This window comes from Malaclemys terrapin, chromosome 4 (genome assembly GCF_027887155.1).
Source record: "Malaclemys terrapin pileata isolate rMalTer1 chromosome 4, rMalTer1.hap1, whole genome shotgun sequence".
Lineage (NCBI taxonomy): Eukaryota > Metazoa > Chordata > Testudines > Emydidae > Malaclemys > Malaclemys terrapin.
This window is the reverse complement of record NC_071508.1, coordinates 66,130,255-66,145,858: the sequence shown is the minus strand read 5'-3', so window position 1 is coordinate 66,145,858 and position 15,604 is coordinate 66,130,255. Positions and strand designations below refer to the sequence as shown.

The window sequence follows — 15,604 nt, the reverse complement described above, 5'->3', positions numbered from 1 at the left end:
AACTCAAATCACCACGAGGGCTACATGAGGACTAGTACATAGGCCCTAGGGCCGCATCACTGAAACCTTTTCATACAAAGATACAAAAGCCCCCCCCGCCCCCACTCCACCGCTTCCATGAGGCCCCGCCCCTGCTCCACCTCTTCTCACCCCTTCCCCGCCCCCATTCCAACCCCTTCACCAAAGGCTCGGCCCCAACTTCGCCCCTCCCTGCCCCTATTCCAACCCCTTCCCCAAATCCCCACCCTGGCCCTGCCTCTTCTCCGCCTCCTCCGCTGAGCGCGCCGCATCCCCGGTCCTCCCCCCTCCCTCCTGGAAAGTCCTAAACGCTGCCAAACAGCTGTTTGGTGGCAAGAAGTGCTGGGAGGTAAGCAGAGGAGTGGGAACGCAGTGCACTCGGTGGGGAGGGAGGACGACAGGGACTGAGGGAAGCTTGGCTGCCGGTGGAGTCGGCACCTATGGCGGGCTGCAGGAAATAACTCCGGAGGCCACATGTTTGAGACCCCTGTTCTAGTTGGACACCCAAAAACTGAGGCATCTCAAATCACTGGCCACTTAATGAGAATTTTGGTCTTAACCTCGGTGACCATTCTCCCATCTGTAAAATGGGAATGATACATGCTATTTCTCCAGGGTGTTGAAAGGACTCTTTGAAGATGTAAATCACTGCATCTTGTGTAACAACTGTGAATTACTATTATATATGTACAGTATGGTAAAAAGAAACTGTTGGATAGCTGTGCTTTGAAAGCTGTGGATTACTTTAAATATAAAAAGGCATCAATCATTTTAACAGCTTTACAATAAACAACAAAGACAGCTTCTTCAGCAACTCCACAAGAAGTAGAATAGTGCACCACATGCTACAGAGAACGAAGTATGAAGATGGCAAATCAAAAATGGGTAAGAATTCTGATACTTAGAAAAAATATAAATTGGGTCTTATGATGAGAACTAATATCTTTAGTCTATAGAAAGAAGAAAAAGTATTCATTAAATAAACTAGATAAATATTGCCGGTATTCATAGAATGACTTATTCAGTCAGCAATAGAGCTGATTGAGCATTGCAAGCTGCTAATTGTTGTTCAGTGATAATCAATAATATTTTCTGATTAGTGGGTTCATAAAATATTTTATAAATTTGATGGATAAATAGACATTGTTGTTTATCCAGTGAAAGCATTTGTCTGTAGACGTGCAGTGTTGTCTTATGGGTTAAATTCAAACCAGTAATGTTAGCTATTAATACAGTAGTATTCCTCATAGAAGATGAAAGTTTCTTATGGTTCAGCTTCACTTCTGATTAGCTGTTAGAACAGTTCCTGTCAAAAGGTATAAGTACACTATGATATGTTACTTTGTTTGCATTTTAAGAATTTAATATTTATGTTTATGCTTCACATTTCAGAGGGTACTAGTGTTCACAGCAATGATCCTGGTTATAATTCACTCTTCTTGTGGGAAAACAAGTGTAATTTATACCAAATATTGTAGATTTTCCTAAAGCATTTGTTCAATTTCCTGCAAACACCTACTGAAGAAAAGCTAAACCTATTAATACAAATACAAGAATATGATATTTAAACCCCAAATATTAGAGTGCTAAAGTTATGATAACATTAACTCCTCCACCTTGTATGAACTGTATATACATTTAATAGCCTAACTGGTAATGGAAGGCGCCATATATTCTAGGTGAAATAGGGATGAATTCATGTCACTTTGAGAATCTTAGCTTCTGTATTTCCTAACATTTTGTGTATGTGTAACCTTAGCATTGCATTAGCGTAGTGGGCCAGAACCTCAAATCTACAGCCAAACTGCAAAATTGCTGGGAAGGGTGGGCAAATGTGGTTTAAAGGTGTCCTTTGCATTACTTGATCCTGCTGCTGCTCTGTGTACTTGTCCTTGCTTAGCTGTTAGTGAAGTCTCTGAGTTAATATGCACTAGGATCCAACAGCTAGAGGAGGCTGAAAATGCTGCTTCGAATGGGTGTAACACAATGCATCCTGACCACATACCTTTTTCCCTGCTATGCCAGCAGCAGGGAAGGGAGGGGTACTTATTCTGTGCTGGCTCTATGCCACCTGGAGGACCACCTTATGAGTGATCATCCTTCCTAATCCAGTGAAACCAGTTTTAAGCCTAAATTATGCCTGTAGTGCAGCACAAAGCAGCTATACCAGACCAGAGTATCTGTCCCAGTGACAGGGTTGTATTTCATGGGAGGGATGCATTTAATTCCCTTTTTTTTTATTTGAAATTTTAGGAAAAATAGAAACAGCTACCTTTGAAGGTTAGCTATTAAATGGCTTTGATGTGAATGGGGTGGGCTGTGGGTTTTCTGCTGCTTTCATTTGCCTGGAGAAGTTTTCTTGGAAGCAAAGCAGCAGTACACCTAAAAAAAACATGAAGAATAGAGGACAATTGGGACCCAAACCTATTTCCATTGAAACCAATGGCAAAATTCCCATTAAGATCAATGGTAGCAGATTCAGGGTATGTCTTTGAGAGCACAGCACTCTGACCTGTTGAAAGTCCAGATTTCTTTGGGGTTGTCTGGGAGACTATTGATTTTGGGTACTCCCATCAGGGTTCCTGAATAGTTGTCTGAACTTCCCGTTTTTTAATGGAGGGGCAGTTCCTTGGATATCCCCTAGAGAGGGCTTCATTCATTGAAGAGCTGTCTTAAAGAACTATAGAAGAAAAGAGTATAGAGACTAGCCACAGTAAGGTCTCTGAAGTTAGAAAGAGCCATGTATCTTGAGGGAGCAAGAGGAGCCACAACTTCACGCTTAATGACAATGAACAGTTATTCTACTTGTGCACAGGACTGATTATTGCCTTTTTTTTTAAAACAGTAACCCAATTATTTAGCATTATCACATTTCCTCAATTCATAGGCTGAAATGCAATAGCTCTTGAAACAGCATGTATAAAAACTGGTATTGAAACTCATTTTTTTTCTTCTGCTTAGGTATTAATAGATTACTCAATAATGGAACATATGAAGCTGCATTTCCACCACATGAGGTAGCTGGTTTAGTTTTGCCTTAAGTGTTATATTTAAAGTAAAAAATATTTTAACATTGAGATCCTATTTTAACTATAAATTTGCTTTATGATGTTTTTATTTTACTTTGCATTCTGATAGGGCTTTTTATTTATAACACTCCCAACATTGATATGGGCCTAGCTTGGATCTTTATCTAGTCCAATGCCCAGTAATAACTTTCTGGGATGCTCTCCCGCTGGTTTAGAATGGTCCTGTATTAAGTACATTTTTTAAATGAACATTGCCTCTGAGATTGTTAAAGAGAACATAAATTGTTCCAATTAGCTCAAAGTATTGTTGCATGTTTTATACAAAATGTTCTGTTTTTCTAATTTGCTTTTCAGTGGATCAAATACAGGAAAATTGATACTAAAATTTGCAGTGCAAACAATATCTGTATAGTTGTATAGAACTTTACCTTGAAAATAGTCCCATCAATAAATTAAGGATCTGATATAATGCCCATTTAAATCAATGAAAAGACTCCCATTGATTTCAGAGGGCATTGGGTCAGGCCCTAAATGGCTGAAAGAAGGAAACAAGTCATAAGTTTTTAGTGTTCTTTCTAATTAAGGACAGAACTTTACACTGAGTTTCATGTCATGGATCAGACAGTTTGTAACATTGACAGTTATGACTCTGAGACATGAGATTGCTTTAGCTGAGGATGTGATACACCACATTGTGTTTCAAAGTGACTTAAACTTCCCAGGTTGTTGGATAAAGAACTGCTCTTTATATTAAAACTTTAATGCAGGGGAGGATAAAAGAGCAGTACTCTGGACATACCATTCACATTTTCATTATTAATGCTTCAGCTAGATGTTATAGACTTTAGGGAAATACTAACCGTTCCAGTGGAAGAAAAAAATCCTCATAACTGTGAAAGCTTTATCTCACTTCTACAACCACACTCTCTCACATGGTCTCACATATATGCTTCTTTTTATAGTGTAGATGACTGTCTCTAGTTATATTGCAAATTATTATTTCAACAAATCACATTAGTGAGCGATTATTTTATTGCAATTGCAATAAAAGGATCAGCACAAAGACCTGCATGAAAGACTCGGGATAAGCTACTTTTTATTTTGAATTTCCACCCCGTTATATACAGTAAGTTAAAAGTTCAACTCCAACGTGAGTGTAATTGTGTTCATATTTTGCTGTGGCAAAACAGTGAAAAAAGGAGAAGAAAAAGATAAATTCTAATAAAAATATTAGCACAGTTCTGCTTTATTTATGGCACCCATTTATGGCTACTTAGGGGTATAGGTGGGTAAGAGGCTCCTCTTTAGCTAGAAAACCACATTAGGCCAATTTTTGTACTGAGTTACACCCATGATTCCATACTGACTTTGGAATTGCCTGGGCATGACTGAGTAGAATGTGACCCTTTACTGTTTTTGTCTCTTTATTTTTTTTAATTGACTCTTACTTTAAGCACAGAGTTGGGAAGGGGGAAGTGAAGATTCACAAACTCAAACAAGCTTGAAAAATCTTTAAACATAGAGAAAGAGAGGAATCTTTAACTCTACAAGGTTCAACATGTGTGACTGACTGCTAACCTTGAAGGGACATCTCTGAACTGGCTGAAGAGTCATAAAATCAATCCTGGGCATCCTGCCAAGGCAGCCAACTATGCCTCCCCTCCTGCCACTGTTACCATGATTTGGTTGGCTTGAGCAGTCAACCAGTGAAGTGGATTTTATGCAATACTGGACTCTTTCTGAGATGGTGAACTGTAACCCCTCTAGCCAGTTGCTGGATCATTGCTAGTTCACTCGGGGGTGGAGGGTAGCTCTCTCCAGAAAGGAAGCACTTGGCTGAATAGGACAAAAGAAATTTTACAGCGGGATGGAAGGTGGTCGCCAGTCTTATACATTGAGTTCTCATCTTTTCCCCATCACAATGCATCTCTTCCATTGCTGGCCCTCCACGAGTGGCAGGCTCATAAATAATACCAACTGAGAAGTTATCAGATACATTTTACAGTTCATACCCTAGGCAGGAACACTAGTGGTTCTCGGCATGAACATTTTGTGGTGTTGAAAATTGGGTGCAGCTTGCCTATACTGTAAGTCATGTCATGCCCTTAAGCTGTGCTGGGTTCGAGAAGAGAGAATAAAAGATGCTTTTTAAATAATGGAAGAATATTTTCAAGAAAATAACTGTAAAAATGGTTGGGTTTGAAATTTTAAAACGAATGCAACCCGGGATGCTTCGGAACATTTAATAGACTGTACGTTCTCTTCAAACTCGTGTACTAAATCAGTCCATACTTCATAATGCCATTAAATGCAAGAGAATGGCCAGTAGAATTGTATGCCTTACTAAATGAAAACATAGCCTTAAACTGGCGTGCTGCCTTGTGGTCAGAATAAAATGAATGTAGAACCACGGAAGATTGGTGACTTCACTTAGGAAGGGCCTGAAAATTCTGCATCATAACTTTTTATTTTAGAGTGTAACACTGTGCGTTAAGCTGTAATGGAATCCAGACAAAGCCAATAAAAGTGTTGTTTGGGTAAAAATGAATAACTCAGTGTTTGTATTCCTCTCTGGTCAGTTTTGTTTTTAATGCCTCAGGGAGTGATTTTTGGGGAGAAAATAGTACCAGCTCTGGTCTTCTCATATTGTTTCCATTATCTATGACAAGGAATATCAAAGATAGACAAGGGACCTGTGTGACAGAATGAACCCCTATATTCACACTATTACAATAATCTTTGTACAAAAGTTATTACCGATTCTCTGTAAATCAGAAGTAACTCCATTAAAATTATTGGAGTTACCCAGATGAAAAGAATTGAGCCCCATATTGGAAATCAATGGAATTACACAGGAGAGCAAAATATGCCCATGTTTAAAAGCATTTGAAGAATATAAATGCATATACAAATGACCATATATCCAGGACATACAAATACTAGACCAGACCCTGTGCATCCCCACTGAAAAGTGGTGAGGGTCTAGTTAGTCAGGAAAGAGTACTTTGGCACTGGTCTTTAAATCTCCCAGAGGAAATTCATCATTGCAGAGAAGTTTGTAACCACCTCTACTATATCAGGCTTAACAATAAACTCAGGATTGCATTTTTTAATGATTAGTAATAAATGAACTAACAAATCTGTGTCATCAGAAAAGTAATGTCCTTATTTATATTTGAATCCAAATGCCATCTTTTTAATGCCTCTTTCTTTCCCAGTGACACAGAAATATCTTTTTATTTCTTTCTGTGATTCAGGGAAGCCACAAGAGCAGACATCCCATCAAAACACATGGAGCTCAAAATCACAGACACCTATTATATGAGCGCTGGGCACGGTGGGGGATGTGGTACAAATACCAGCCTCTGGATTTAATCAGGTACTCATACAATGTAACACAACTTGTTTCAATTATGTGAAAAGCTAGGCAGCAGTAGCCTACCCATTCTGCTGAAAATTACAGGGATTTTATATTTAAAATGAACAAAACTTTTTGAGCAAAAATGTGTCTTTTTGCTTTCTTGATAGAGTTTAGCTACTTGGTATTACAATGCATGGCCTCGGTCCTGCTAGTTGTTCAGTGTTGGTGGATCCTTGTGTAGTCTTACTGATTTCAATGGGGTCCATGAAGGTGGAGAGATTCACCCTCATGGAACAACTTGCAGAGAGAAGGCCTAAGGCTCAATTCTGCAATCTGATTGGCACAGACAGACCCTCACTCGAGCCAGAGACCTTTTGAAATCAATGTAGCATCAAATGGCTGCTACCACATGTATCAATTTGCATGGACGAGGGTTTATGAGAGAAATGTTGGCGAAGTTTAAAACAAAAATCTAGTTTTGATACAATCAGTGTTGGAATTTATGTACCATTTCTTTTACCTATCTTACTATTAACACCAGGGCTTATTAAAACTAAAAGAATTTTAAAAATCAGTTTTTCCCTGTAATTAATGCTGGTGTTTGCTTTTTCATTTCGCTTATCTTGGACAGTGAATACAGACAAGTCAATTTCATTTCTGCTTACTGTCAATTTCAATGTCTCATGGAAGACAAGGGGGCTGTGCATGGGTATAGGGGTCCTTCTGTCCTGACCAAATTGTAGGTTCAGTGCCTTATTTTCTAGCCACCTTCACAGCCATCTCAGCTCTTCTGGAAACTTTTGGTCCATTTTTGAAGAATAAAGGCTGAATCTTGAACTTATGTTCACCATGTAGTACCACTTTGCTCTAACAATAGATTTCTGTGACAATCCAGCATATGTTGTTGTTTTTTTTATAGTGGACTACATCTATGTCACCTTCCTTGTCAGGATCCCAACACGGGCAGTCAAGGCCAAGAGTCAAAGCAGGGGCAAATCTGGGGTTGGGAATACCAGAAGAGTATGTAGGCAGGTCCAGATCAGGGCTCATACCATGGGTCACAGTCTGAGTCAGGTTTCAGCCTCTGAGTCAGAAATCAAAGTCCAAATCAAGCCGAGAATTCGAGAGCAAGGAGCAGGAACAGTAATGGCAGCTACAGAAGATCCACACTCTTGCTGGGACGCTTCCTGGAACACAACTTGGGTTTATATAGGGCAGGTAGCCAATCAGTAGTCATGCAGCTGCTGTCTGTCAAACCCTTGAGGCAGAACTTCCCATGTCTTTGTCTACAGCGGGTCATCGGAAGTGGAGTGCAAGTTGGTTACGGGCTGGAGATATCAGCTTCATGGTAGTTCTACAGGCTGGGTTCTGTAATTTTTTTACACAAAAGTATTTGCATAACACTGTGTCCAACTCTTCTGAATTTAATACTAACAAATGTGCTGTTTTATAATTCCTACTTTTAACAGAGCTGAAGTTACTGACTACTCTAAATCATTGCAACCGTGTAAAATTGTAATGCACTCCAGCTGTTTCCTTATAGTATGTGTGTATTGTTTAGTCTGCAATTAGTGCCACTAAAGTATTATGTCAGAGTGAAATAAAATTGTATTTCACACAAGTGCTACTAAAAAGATAATACATGAAAATAAACCTAATAATGATTATTTCCTTTTAGGATTCCTGTAATGCTATCAAGATGGGCCTGATCATTTACTTCAAACTGTTTGTTTTTGCTTCACACAGGCGCTATTTTGGTGAAAAAATTGGTCTTTATTTTGCTTGGTTGGGATGGTACACTGGAATGCTCATTCCTGCTGCACTTGTCGGGCTGTTTGTTTTCCTTTATGGATTGTTTACCATGGATTCTAGCCAAGTAAGGTATGATGCACAATAAAATCCCATTTTTAAAACCACAATAGACAGTTATTCTTGCCAGTTCCATTGTTGAAAATGCAAGTAGCAGCCAGGCACAACCTAAACCAAATGTTGCATCTCTTCAGTCAAACTTTAAACATTTGCTAGACTTATAGCATTTCATAATAATCAAACTGAGGACTCAATTATGTTAGCAGCTACATCCCCTCTATGTAACCATTTATATCAAAAACTGGACATTTACCATTCACAGAAGCTAAATTTATGGCTGCGTTTGTAGCATTTCCAACTCTGTGTACAAGGAAATACAGCAAATACTGTGCTGAAGATAAGTAATTGCAAATGACCACCCATTAATGGTTCTCACTATAGTGAGGTGAACTCATGAAAATTCTCTCTCGTGATCTGTGGACTGGAGTATGGGTTTGCATATAGATCTGGGTGCATCAGTACAGTTCCAGAACTTCAACCTCTACCCTTCCCTGCAAACCTTTCCCACCAAAAGGGATGATGTCATTGAAACTCTGAACCTAATTCTTCTCTCAGCTACATTGGTGTAAATTAAGAGCCAACTCCATTGTAGCCAATGGAGTTACACTCATTTAATACTGGTGTAAGGGAGATCACAATCAAGTGCTGTGCAGCATGAAACCCACCGAAGTCACAAAGTGAATTTCCCCTGATGTGGGTCTGTCCCAGGAGGAGATCATGATATCAACTTAAGAAATAAGTGAAGAGAATTTGTGCTAAAGCAAATGTCTGATATGTTGTAAGGAGAACTATTTCTAAAGAGAGACTTTTCTTTCCAAAGCTTTCCATTAGGAGTGATTAGCTCCTCAATGCAGAACGACAACCCATGGGAATAGAACATAAAGCTTAGTCTGTGGTTACTACTACTTTGCATGCTCAGACTGTTACCTTAATGGAGCAAAATTTTGTAGAAAATTAATGCATTTTAGCCTTTGAACAAGGAGCATTTTACCTTTCTTTAAATTGTCTTTATACTGTATTTTACAAAGTTTTATATTGTCTCCCCTGCAGTGCTTAATTAAAGCTTTGTCAGGCTTCCTGTTATGAACCAAAATGTTCAGATTTAACTGTTTCAGATAACATTCGATGTTATGATGTCAGCCAAACACCATCTATTTTTATTAATATTATGTATTTGATTGTGCTGAGGTGTTGAACTGTTTTTTCCGTGTTGTAAGTTTGAAAGGCAAACCCACAACATGAAATTGAGTCAATTTAAAAACGAGTTAAAAGTAGTTTCAGATACATCTGCTCCCTGTGTCCTCTTGCTATTTTTCTATTTTTACAATCAGATTTCCCTATTTGTAAATGCTTACTTTCCCTTGCTTTATGAAAGACCTATTCAGACAAAAGAGGAAACTGGCCCTCTACAAGAGGAAGTGTGAAAACTATCTACATAGAGGTGTCAGAATGCTCAGCAGAAGCAAATTAGGTCATCTAGGAACATGAGTTTTATGCTGCACAGCATGGCAATGACAGCAGGCATAGAACTCAGATCATCTTGCTCCAAAAGCACATGCCCCTAGCATTTGAGCTGAAGTATTTTAGCTGTTGATAGTCTATGACACTTAGTTAAGCAGTTCTAATTCTATACAGTAGAAGACAGTGATACACACACAAACTAGCCCATTCATTACAATATGTCCCTGCCTATTCTGGTGTAGGGTAGCAAAGATTAAACAAAATACTAGTAAATTAGATTGTGAAGACAGCAAGGAATCCTCCATTAGCAAGAAGATGGAGTAAATGACCTCATAGGTCTTTTCCATTTTTATATTCTGTGGTTCTAGGATTTAGTCAATGTTTGTAAATCACTTTGAAGAGGATAAGTGCTATATAAATGCTAGGTGGTGGTAGTAATTTATTATTTGGTTTTGCACTCTGTAGATGTTACATTACACAAACACAAGGTACATCACAGGATACTGGCTGAACTGTTTTCTCCAAGACTGTTTTTTTTTTTTTTTTTAATCAGGATGAAAACAATGAACATTTAGCATTTTAATTTTGTGCCAGAGCATTATGTCAATCTGACAAATTGGCATATTGCCCCAAAACCTATTCAAAAATTTGATTATTCGGTACAATACCAATTGATGTCAGGTTGACTTTTTATTCTAATAATGCCCCTTATCAGGAATGTGCAAACTGTAAATATCACTTTGGATTTTGCTCATAAAACAAACTGTTTATGGACATCAGTGACACAACTTGTTAACTTTGATGAACATAGAGCAGATAATTTATTTTTTTTTAAACCCTGCTCAGTGATCAAATTAGGTTTTGCAAAAATTGCACTTTGCTCAGTAGTGTCAATTCAACTGTTAGGGTTATGTAAAAGTCTGCTTCTTGGGAAATACAAATCCTCCCTCTAGTGGTTTAGGAGCAAATTTGATCATTTGGATTTTTCATTTTATCTCCATTGTACCATTTACTTCAGGGGTAGGCAACCTATGGCAAGCATGCCGAAGGCGGCACATGAGCTGATTTTCAGTGGCACTCTCACTGCCCGGGTCCTGGCCAGTGGTCCGGGGGGCTCTGCATTGTCATTTAATTTTAAATGAAGCTTCTTAAACATTTTAAAAACCTTATGTACTTTACATACAACAATAATTTAGTTATATATTATAGACGTATAGAAAGAGACCTTCTAAAAACGTTAAAATGTATCACTGGCACGCGAAACCTTAAATTAGAGTGAGTAAATGAAGACTCGGCACACCACTTCTGAAAGGTTGCCGATCCCTGATTTACTTGCATTGTAGAACTGATGCAATTAGATGGTAATTGAAAAACCAACCTTTTATACAGTATAAATATCTCCAACAAACATTAATATATGGTCCATGTTTTAAAACATGTTTTTCTCACTGCTGTCAGCAGAGTAGCTTGGCAAGCAAGAGGACTTTTCATTTCCCTATGACAGCTGATGGACAAGGCAGAGCATTCCATCAAAAGTCCCATTCTTTGTTGCCAGGGCTCCGCATTGGTATTAGGGCTGCTATGCCTGGTAACCTCAGCCTGTGATTTCCAGTGGTGACAGCTAGTTCCTTGATTTTGTTGGGAGATGGATATAGCCAAATCAGAAAAACCCAGTGGATCTGTATCAAATTACCTTTGACACACAGTTTGAGATATATACTTCGGGCTCAAACATGCACAAACAAAGCTTCAGTATTTCGACCCATATTTTTTGTGTTGTTTGTTTCTATTGTGATATATATTTAATGATAAAGTTGCCATTTCTTGACCAGGTTGTGAGACAGATTTAATGTGTGCAACATACTGAAGGCCCTCCTAGCTCTTAAAATTCTTTCTTGGGCTGTTGATTAATTGCAGTTAATTCACGTGATTAACTCAAAAAAATGAATCACGATTAAAAAAATTAATCGTGATTCATTGCATTTTTAATCACGCTGTTAAACAGTAGAATACCAATTGAAATTTATTAAATATTTTGGATGTTTTCTACAATTTCAAATATATTGATTTCAATTACAGCACAGAATACAAAGTGTACAGTGCTCACTTTATATTATTTGTATTGCAAATATTTGCATTGTAAAAATGATAAAAAAAACAGTATTTTTCAATTCACCTCATGCAAGTACTGTAGTGTAATCTCTTTCTGGTAAAAGTGCAACTTACAAATGTAGATTTTTTTTTTTGTTACATAACTGCACTCAAAAACAAACAATGCAAAACTTTAGAGGCCTGTAAGTTCTTGTTCAGCCAATTGCTAAGACAAACAAGTCTGTTTACGTTTACAGCAGATAATGCTGCCCTCTTCTTATTTACAATGTTACCAGAAAGTGAGACTAGGCATTCGCATGGGACTTCTGTAGCCGGCATTGCAAGGTATTTGTGTCAGATATACTAAACATTTATATGTCCCTTCATGCTTTGGCCACCATTCCAGAGGACATGCTTCCATGCTGATGATGCTCATTAAATTTAATTAACACATTATTTTTTTTAAGACTTAACTCATTGGGGGAGAATTGTATGTCTCCTGCTCTGTTTTACCCACATTCTGCCATATATTTCATGTTATAGGAGTCTCGGGTGATGACTCAGCACATGTTCATTTTAAGAACACTTTCACTGAAGGTTTGACAAAATGCAAAGAAGGTATCAATGTGAGATTTCTAAAGATAGCTACAGCGCTCGTCCCAAGGTTTAAATATCTGAAGTGCCTTTCAAAATCTGAGAGGGATGAGGTGTGGAGCATGCTTTCAGAAGTCTTAAAAGAGCAACACTTTGATCTGGAAACTATAGAACACGAACCACCAAAAAAGGAAAATCAACCTTTTGCTGGTGGCATCTGATTCAGATGATGAAAATGAATATGCATTGGTCCACACTGCTTTGGATTGTTATCAAGCAGAATCCGTCATCGGCATGGACACGTCCTCTGGAATGGTGGTTGAAGTATGAAGGGACATATGAATCTTTAGTGCATGAAGCGGGCAGCATTATCGCCTGCAAATGTAAACAAACTTGTTTGGCTGAGCAATTGGCTGAACAAGAAATAGGACTGAGTGGACTTGTAGGCTCTAAGTTTTACATTGTTTTATTTTTTGAAGGCAGTTTTTTTGGTATATAATTCTACATTTGTATGTTCAACTTTCATGATAAAGAGATTGCACTACAGTATTTGTATTAGGTTAATTTAAAAATGCTATTTCTTTTGTTTTTTACAGTGCAAATATTTGTAATCAAAATAAATATTAAGTGAGCACTGTCCACTTTGTATTCTGTGTTATAATTGAAATCAATATATTTGAAAATGTAGAAAACATCCAAAAATATTTAAATAAATTGTATTCTATTATTGTTTAACAGTGCGATTAATCGCTTGACAGCTCTAATTCTTTCCATATTTTGCATTCTTTTCTTCAGATGAATTATGTGCAGAACCAACCATCTATTTAAGCCACACAGAATCAAAGTGTGAGAATCAGGTGTAGATTTTCCTCTCCCCTTTGTTCAGGGGCTTATGTAGAAATAAGTTTGTTGTTTTTAGAGTAGTTAGCATTTAAGAGATTTCTACACATCACATGAAACATGCCCATGATTGCTCCTCTTATCGACAGTCTCAACTCAGAAAGGCCAAGATGGAACGGGCCATGGAGATTTAAGCACCTGGTCACCAATAAAGGGGTTGGCCCTTCAGGTCAGGGTTGACGTACATTGGGCAAAGAAGTAGGGGGATGCGTTCACTTCTATCTATACTGTTCTTGCTCAGAGGATTTTAGCGGCAAGGGCAGTCATCCTGACATCTGTCATGATTGCTAAATTTGCTAAAAAATTAATAGCTTTACCGAGAATTGTTCATAAGCATCTGGGCTAGTATTGCTGTAACTTTCTTTGAGTTTAGCTGTTGGAAACAAACTGGGGTTTTAAAACAGAATTTATAAGAAGATTTCAGCACCATCATGCATAGATTACAACTGCATGTTGTATATACTTTAATGTCTAAATTCTCAGTTACAGCAGCACAATCTGTCTTATGTTTTTTATAGTTCGTATTGTCATCATCTATTGTATTATACTGTAGAGATCTCATTCTTTGCAGTTAACTGCTTGAAAGAAAATTCCCTTACATATTAAGACTTGTGATACAGGTCCAAATTCTATTCCTAGACACAAAGGCATGCATTGATGCACATCTCTGAAATCCGCTACTGTGCTTGCTCCTGCTCAGAGATTTTTTTAGAACAATTTCTTTGACAATTCCTAATTTTCTTATAAGATTTAATAATTTAGAGACTGGCATTGCTGAGAAAATTTAGCTAAACGCCCATACAAACATCATTGGAGAGAGCACAGTCTGCACCATTATTGTTCCAGAAATGGGATTTAATGTGAATGCACATTTGTAAATAAATGCCAAGTTCAATGTTGTAGTTTTCATTAGAGCTGAGAGTTCAGATTCCATGAGATACTTAACAGAACCCAAACCAGCAGAGTTTGTGTAAACTGAAATCAAACTGGACTCTTTTGCATTTGTATTATACCTCTTTTACTGCCTCAGGGAGCTATTGCAGCCCCAGTTCAGCTGGGGAAAGGGATGTTTGATTGGGCCAGGGCTAGAAAGATAAGGACTTAGGACAGGAACTTAAAAGGTGTGTTAAATGGAGTTGGTAATTTTGTAGTAACCTGTGGCTAGTGTCCATTGAGACTCAAAGGTGCCAGCTCCGAGAGGTACACATGAGTGGGGGACTCAGGATAACTATTAGCCTGTAGGAAGAAGAGCAAGCCTTTGCAGACTGGAATACCCTTCATCGTACCCTCATGCCCCCTCTGGAGGAAGGGGGAAAGGATTTAGAAGTGGTTTGAATCCTATGGGTTAGGCTAAAGAGGCCAACAATTGATATGGTTATTTAACAAGGAGCCCATTTAACACCACCCTTAGCCACAATAAATATCTAATATTTTGTGGGACAGTGAGGTATTACACACTCTTCATCCCCATTACTGATCCTAAAAGCTCATGCTTCAGGGTTTCAACTGGCCACCTGAAGGGGCCAGGAAGGGTTTTTTTGTATTCTGGGTGATTGTTGTGTTGTTGTTTTTTTTTTCAATCTCCTTCCTCTGAAGCATCAGGAATGGATGGTCATGACTGGAGATGGGACATTCATCAGAGAAGGGCTCTGAGGTGGAATCGAGCAATCTCTCTCTCAAGTGATTGGCTGGCTGGTTCTTGCTCACATGCTCAAGGTTTATGTGGGGTTAGGAAGAAATTTTCCCGCAGTTCAGACTGACAGTGACCTTGGGTTTTTTGCCTTCCTCAGCAGCACGTGGGTATAGGTCACTTTCCAGGATTTACTGGGTATATCTCACTTAATCATTTCTCTGCATTGTGGGGGTCTTGGGCATTGGTGCACCTTGGTCCTTCCTATTCTCTTCCTGTGGCACACAATAGTCTAGTCTCTTGTGGGCTATAATACTTGGGTTTCATTTCAGTTATTGGGATTAATGTGCAGGTGCTGGGTGGTGGTCATGGCCTATACAGGAGGCCAGACTAGGTGATCCAGTGGTCCCTTCTGGCCTTAACCTTTGACTCTATTAAAAGCTGCTGTCTTCTGCTTTAAAAGCCATCCCTGTGTCTGCTTTATTTTCCTGTGTGTCCTGATCAAGGTACTCAAACGTGCCTAATTTTAAGAATGCTAATAGTCCCATTGAAGTCAATGAGACTACTCATGTACTTAAGCACCAGGGCCTTCTGAAGTAGTATGATATCTGAGGATTTTTTTTTTCCAACCAGTAACTGAAATGTCATAAG

General features: G+C 38.4%; 1 protein-coding gene across 1 annotated transcript in view; it reads left to right on the top strand.

Annotated features, from left to right (window-relative positions):
* ANO3 (anoctamin 3) overlaps positions 1–15,604 on the top strand; it is a 348,638-nt gene that overhangs the window by 281,238 nt on the left and 51,796 nt on the right. Inside the window, exons 9-12 of the mRNA XM_054026242.1 lie at positions 797–903; positions 2,980–3,035; positions 6,305–6,426; positions 8,155–8,289. Coding sequence (XP_053882217.1) covers positions 797–903; positions 2,980–3,035; positions 6,305–6,426; positions 8,155–8,289 — 420 coding nt within the window. The remainder of the gene's footprint in view (positions 1–796; positions 904–2,979; positions 3,036–6,304; positions 6,427–8,154; positions 8,290–15,604) is intronic.